We start from the raw sequence: 7,179 nt of genomic DNA, 5'->3' as shown, positions 1-7,179 counted from the left end.
AAGTTCATATTCTTCTCTCTCGTTCTCGATATCTGGCAAGCACTTTTCTATTGAGCTTTATTGGGCGTTTTTCTGTTGAGCTTTATTTGACCTCCAAATGTTTTATTCTTGTCGAGATTTCTTCTTCCCTTAGTCCCTCTTCTTCAGATGCTGGTTCTTCAATCGCTGGTTCAAATGCTGAGATCTATTTCCTCTTCAGAAGATGGACTACTTGTTTTTTTCATTTCTTCTTTTTTTTTTTTATTATTGTCAAAAGCTGACATGGCAGTTGCCACTTCAGCTGATTACACGACCGTTCCGCAAGGCCGATTGTATGTAGAAGTTCTGTTAGCCCAAACCCCGAGGGGGAGAAAGATGGCGAATTAGAGATACAGATAGATAAAAGCAAGCAATGTAAGTAGCCAAACAATGTTAACAGCATCTGCACTTTTCTTTGAGAAAGGGAGGAGAGGAGAGCTGAGAGGGAAGAAAGGGAGAGATTGATTGCAGGGAGACAGTGGGAGGATAATGTAACGCTCCAATGGAAGGCTCAAACCACATGACCTATACTCTAAAAGGACTAATCAATGATATAATTGGAGCCTCATTGGAACCTTATAAAGAGCAAGAACTTCTCATTTCCAAGCAATGTGGAATCTCATACACCACCTACCCTTATCCATATCATATGGAGTATCACAGATAATTTCCTCAAATCAATATTACCGTGTTCTGCATAAATCCCTTACGTGTCTGCTTGCTATTGGAGGGTGTAAAGTCAAACTTTACACTGAATCCGGTTTGAAGATTCTCTCAAAATAAAATCATGCCCAGACATTTTATTATGATTGAAAAAATACAGGCTACCCTTCAGTGATCATTTGAGTAAATCCAAAATAAGAGCAATTATAGGAACTATTCTGCATTTCAAAGTAAATCCACAGCCAACCAGCAATGTACACTGAGTGTAAGCACTTGTGTCAGACGACAGGAATATACAACATTTACGAATTCGTGGTTGTATCTGAAATCCTACCCATGGTTTCTATAGGAATCATGTTACATGTACAACAGATTATACGTTAAAGAGTAAAATCTACCTGCTAATGTCAAACTGAAAACTACATGATATGGAGGATTCTTGTGGCTGTTCTATACATCAGATTCATAGAAGCGCAGCAATTTCAGGGGTTTCACCTTTTCCTGTGATCAAGCAATAACAACAGAGAATTAATAACAGCGAGTAATATTTCGATTAGAAAAGAAACTCTTGCAGAAGTCTGAAACAAACCTGAGTTATTTCTCCAGACTGGCAAGGGAAATGAAAACCGGTCGAACAGTTCTCCAACACTTCAGGACTTTTCATCCATGCTTTACGTGCATCAATCACCTTTAGTTTATACTTGAACATCTGATGGCGACAAAAAATAATCCAATATTCATTAGCAATTGCAAATTTATAATTAAAAAAACAGGTATTTTAGTAAAATAACAAATTGGCGAGGACTTTTGGGCAGAAAGAAGTTTTAAGAACGTTTTATTTTTATAGTTCTAAGAAAGATTTATGGGTATTATACTTTTTGGCAAAGCTCAATTTAACTTCAAAGGATTTCAGGATCTTCTGTAATAAATTATATTGAATATACAAACCAGAGTGTAAAAAACTAAAAAATTAAAGGAATGAGCCCAGAGCGAGCAAACCTCAGAAAGCGAGATGGGTGGTCTCTCCAGCTCATCTCCTTCGATTATCTTTCCAGTGCCCTGGCACTCTGGGCAGAAAACAGAATATATCTCTGTTCCTGTAGCTTTCACCTCTCCATCCTTTCCTATTTCCTCGCATTTAGCTGCATTATTTCTCTTAGATCTTCTTTTCCTTGATTTTGGAATAACTAACTCCTTTGTAATTATTTCATACTCACAAAAAAGTAGCCAGTGTATAATGCAGGACGTATGAAATACATGAAATGCCTGCATGATAAAATGTAACAAGAGACAAGAGGTAAGAAGTTTTCCAATTGTTAACTTTAGACAGTGTAGCAGCCCATAATGAGTACTTCAACATCTTCAAACGGCATAGCAAGACAAGTACAGTTACAAAAACCACAGCCAAAATGAAAAAGAAGCAAGTTTCTAAGAACTATTACCCCATGCACATTTCGACTACTGCAAACAAGCCTTCCAGTCTTCACATTCATGAGTGCTGATACATCTTTCCCAGGAAGCATCTTGTGTTGACAGATATCGCACATCCTTTCTGCTGCTACACGCTGTTGCTGTCTCAACTCTCTCCTCATAGCCTTACTTGAAATAAAGCTCTTATGCAGAAGCTGATCATCATAGTGAGTCAAAAGCAATCTTGAAGAGGCAACATTTGACACTGGAGAATCTTCCCCAGATAAAGCATACCGATTTTTGAAGAACTCGCTAATGTCCTCAGGGTCAGAAAATGATTTCATTCTTTTCCTACTTGCACCTTCAACACACTCCGATTCTGATGGACTAGACAACAGCAGTGGCTTCACACGATCAAACAGCTCCTTGCTACCAATATCAGCATTATAACGGAAAGTAACAATAGCAAAATCATGCTCTGGAACCTCCAAGCTATCCTCATTTCCAGGAGTCTTTTTTCCCAACCACTCGCACCATATTCTACAAACCCCATTCGAAACCTTATCCTTCTCACGGAACCTGGCCGCAATTTTTCCACAACCAACCTCCTGCACTTCAATATCAGAAATTTCATCCCAAATCCGCACTCCAGAAATTATCACACAGGCATTCCCCCCATCAGAATTCAATGTCTCATCACAAAAACTAATTTTATTATCTAAATGAACACCTGCATGCCCATTACTAGTGGTTTTTGAATTTTCATCATATCTGACAATAGCAAGATTGTCGCCATTGTTTGGCAACTCCAAAAATCTACTTTTATTACCATTTAAAGCTCCCAGCTCTTTATCATTCTCCACTGGATTGTCAAAGAACAGAACACCATCATTAAAAGGCCATGGATTTGGTCCCAAAAGCGTAACCTTAGCAGTGGATAACCTCTCAGCGTGAAGACTCCCCTTCAAGTGATCAAACAATATAGTATCACTGTAACACGGTGCAAGACACAAAGTACAAAAGAAAACGAATCTTTTTCCATCTTCCCTAAGGTCGACATATGTATGCCCCTGAGTCCTCACATTGCGAAGAATGGATCTAGCAGCTTGTTCTCTTAGACTACATGAACTTGTCTTCGGAAACCCTACTTCCCACTTTCCAGCCATTCAAAATTTTCCAGCCAGAAAAGAACCCCAAGTTCAAGTTTAAGTTTAAGTTTAAGTTCCCACCCAACTCCTTTAAAGATTACATAAAGTCAAAATGTGAATCCTCATAATTTATTAGAAATCCAAAGCAAAGAGCACTCACAAGAACCATGCGAGACCTAGAAGTCTAAAACAACAGTAGTTACAAGAACCACGTGACACCCTAGAAAACTAAAGCTTGACATGAGATATTCCAAATGCTAGAAATAAACTCATCTCTTGGTCAAAACATAAGGAAAATACATTTCATGAATCATAAACCATGCGAGGCGTAAGGAGCTCAAATTTCACAATAACTACCCAGAAACTCCAGAAGTCTAATCTAGCTCTACAAACTTAAAGAAAACCTCTAAAAATGAGAGGTAAACCCGAAATTAAACTCTCGAATCGAGTGAAATCGATCGAAACCCTAGAGTTCTCGAATTCAGTTCCACGAATTTCAGGTCCGACCAGAGAAAAAGCAAACCACCAGAAAAAAACTTCCAAACTCTAAAGCAAATAGCTTTAGAAAACACTAACTTTAGATATTCGTTGCGTACTTCTTATTGGATTCGTCGGAAACAGCGGAGACCGTCCATTCACCGTGACCGCGGCGCGAGCCATGGAGAGCAGAGCATGGGAAGAAGACGAATCCTCCATAGCCATCTCCATTTCTCGCAGCGAAAGAAAAGATTCGAGGCTGTTCGGAGGGAGAGAGAGTGAGGGAAACGAAGATCAGAAAGGAACGAAAATTTTGGGACGGGAAAGTGAAACCAATCTTTATAACTGAATTTTAAGAATAAGAGGTCCTCCTGTTTTGTAATAGAAGCCTTTTGTATTCTTGTGGTGCCGGTGTATTGTAATAAGGTGGAGCATTGATTTTGGATCTACGATATGTTCCAATGATACTAGTCATCCGAATTCACAGTTAAGATTGGAGTTATATACTTTAATAGGATAAGATTGGTCGGAAGGGAACAAGCGTAGATTCGAATTTTTTGATAAGAGGATGCCATTAGGTGGCCGAAGGGGATAGATAAGACGGGTGAGACTGGATTGGATCGATTGATTTGTCTTCAACTAGTTTATTTATTTGTTATTTCAAGGATAAATTATTACTCAAGTTATGGAATTTTGTCTGTATAAATGGGTACACGTGGTTTATTTTGAAATATTGAAATTTGATGTACCACATAATTATTTTATTAAAATTAAGAAAAAAGTTAAAGTCACGTTCCGATGAATTTTTTTGACAATTTTTTTTTTATTTAGTGATTAAAGAAATATTTTTTAATGATATTATAATTTTTTTAAAATGTTTAAAAGTATAAAAAAAAATGAATGAAAAAAAAATAAAAAATAAACATATTTGACCTTATCAAGACCCATCTTCAGGTTATACTCTCAGTGGGTATAGCACGACTCTAAAAATAATTAAAAGAACGATATATTTCCTATTAATATAATAAATTAATATATAATATATGTTGCCTAAATGACTAATACAAAAGAGGATAAATTGGGTTGGATTTAAGAATCTACAATTATAAACTAAATACATAATATAAAATATGAACAAAATACAAAGCAACAGTAAATATAAAGAGTAAGGGTAAGAGGAAGCAAACTCAATATTTTAACTAGGTTCAACCCCACTGCCTATGTCCTCGCCTCAAGCTACCCCTTGAGGATTTCCAAATTCACTATTCAACCTTCTTTAGGTAGAGATAGAAACCTACTACACATTTGAGCAGTACCGCTACAAAGAATCTGTGTAGAACATCATCTACACTTACAATCATCTTACACGTGGTGATTCAAATATTCCCTGTGTAGAACCCCTTCTACACACACAATGGTTATACACACCATTTTACTGATACAAGAGTTGATAGTGGGTAGGTTACCAGAAAACACTCCTTAATGAGTGGAATAAAAATATTACAATGCAAACTATATCTCTCTAAAAAATGAACAAGGGTTAAGGCTCAATGCTTAGATAAGAGAGATTGAAAGTTTTGAGTGGATGTTGTGTTGTAAATTTGAATATCTCATTTGAGTTATTTATAGATATATGAGATTTCATTTTCAAATTTATAAAGATTCACATGTCAAAAATGAGCGATACTCACTTTTCAAAATTTTCAAATAAAAGTTTTACCTTTTTGCAATTGTTAAAGTTAACATCATTCATTTTTTAAATTTTTCAAACCTAATTTTTTACTTTTTGCATATGACAAAGTGAGCATGATTTACTTTTCAAAATTTTCAAACAAAATCATCTACCTTTTGCACATGTCAAAAAGTGCATCAATCACTTTTCAAAATTTTCAAACCTAATCTTTTACTTTTCGCATATCACAAAAGGAGTACTATTTACTTTTTCAATTTTTCAAACAAAATCATCTACCTTATATATGTCAGAAAGAGTATCAACCACTTTTCAAAATTTTCAAACAAAATATGCACATGTGAAAGATGACAATCAATCATCTTTCAAAAATTCAAATTTCAAACTTTTAATTTTCAAATATATCATGCACATGTGGAAAATGTAATTTGATGTTTTATAAGAAAATATTAATTTTGAGCCTTAATCCAATTTCGAATTTTATCAAGAAAAGTACAAAATTACTCTAAGAGCTTTATTTGTAAGCTTGTTCCCTTTCTTGCTCATGCTTGGTTCATTGATGTGTTTGACTTCATTGTGTAGACAACTTGAACTTGAGATTCCTTTATGCTTGAATTCATTTGTTATTATCAAAATCCATACGTAAATATGTAATTATATAAAACTTGAAACCTTAGATTCAATAATATATTTTATAATTAATGATCCCATAGGTAAAAATAATGATATCAAGTTTGACAGAATAATATCTATTCATAATAAAAGATTGAGTTTAAGGGCTAGGGAGTAGGAATTATTGATTATTTGGACAAAAATGCCCCTATACATATCTCATGTTGGACTGAAATGTCTCTACTACAAATACTTATTTGTCCAAAGTACCCCTACTACATATCCAAACAAACTAAAATACTTTTATATTCGAACACACTTTTTCCAAATCAAACCAACCAATCAACAACTATAAATCTCCAAAGCTATCGACAACCAAAAACCAATTGATTGACAACCATAAATCTCCATCTCATATCTCAATCAATCATGGAACATGCACAAACCCACAGTGGTATTGTCGATATGAGAACCATCAAGACCAATGCAATGGTGGAGTGTTGTCAATGCCATTGTCGATATGAGAACCAACGCAATCGGTCAGCATAATCAAAATCATACCAACAACAATGTCAGTATGAATAAGATTGAGAATATATTGAAAGATGCAGATCTAGGATCTTACCCACTGTGTGAAAGTGGGAGATATAACCCCTTCATTACAATAGGAGGGGTTGGCCTTTAATGGCTAGTCGAGGGTTATAATTGCAGAGGTTACATATAGCCCCTTCCTCTTTTGGATGAGGCAGGTTCATGCACAAATAAAAATCTCTCTCTCAAGTATAGTTCTCTTTAATCCTGTTATTTAGGTTGTAGAACATGTGAATGTTACTCTGGCTGCAAATACTAGATCAGAGTAAATAGCAAAAATGCTTACATCGAGCTGCAAATCATAGATCGAGTGCAGTTGTTCCACAAACTTCTCCATCGTTGTTATTTGTTCGAAATCATCCTCCTCGATAGTGAAGTGTGCTACGTGGTCAAAAATCAGAATAACACCCACATGTTCCACAACCTAAATACCGAGACTAGAAAGAACTATACTTAAGAGAGAGATTAATAATTTGTGCAAGAAGTTGCCTCGTCCAAAAAGGGAAGGGACTATATGTAGCCTCTGGAACTGTAACCCTCGACTAGCCATTAAAGGCCAGCTCCTCTTAT

The 7,179-nt window shown here is 35.6% G+C and overlaps 1 protein-coding gene across 1 annotated transcript; it reads right to left on the bottom strand.

The window, feature by feature from the left end:
• Window positions 1-876: 876 nt before the first annotated feature.
• On the bottom strand, window positions 877-4,065 carry LOC109020667. Its single transcript, XM_019003185.2, has 4 exons — window positions 2,124-4,065; window positions 1,681-1,947; window positions 1,271-1,390; window positions 877-1,182 (listed from the first exon to the last, which is right to left on the bottom strand). Exons 1-4 carry the CDS (start codon window positions 3,255-3,257, stop codon window positions 1,132-1,134), a joined length of 1,572 nt encoding a protein of 523 aa, XP_018858730.1. The 5' UTR covers window positions 3,258-4,065; the 3' UTR covers window positions 877-1,131.
• Between the last annotated feature and the right edge of the window lie 3,114 nt (window positions 4,066-7,179).

Source organism: Juglans regia, chromosome 1 (assembly GCF_001411555.2).
Source record: "Juglans regia cultivar Chandler chromosome 1, Walnut 2.0, whole genome shotgun sequence".
Lineage (NCBI taxonomy): Eukaryota > Viridiplantae > Streptophyta > Magnoliopsida > Fagales > Juglandaceae > Juglans > Juglans regia.
This window is presented reverse-complemented; position numbering and strand designations above follow the sequence as displayed.

What these genes read in the sequence shown, in the direction of transcription:
- LOC109020667 (XM_019003185.2), bottom strand. Translation starts at nt 3,257, where the DNA reads ATGGCTGGAAAGTGGGAAGTAGGGTTTCCGAAGACAAGTTCATGTAGT. An exon ending in GTAGTCGAAATGTGCATGGG is followed by an intron (nt 1,948 to 2,123) that starts GTAATAGTTCTT and finishes TTTATCATGCAG; the next exon opens with GCATTTCATGTATTTCATAC. An exon ending in CACCCATCTCGCTTTCTGAG is followed by an intron (nt 1,391 to 1,680) that starts GTTTGCTCGCTC and finishes TGTCGCCATCAG; the next exon opens with ATGTTCAAGTATAAACTAAA.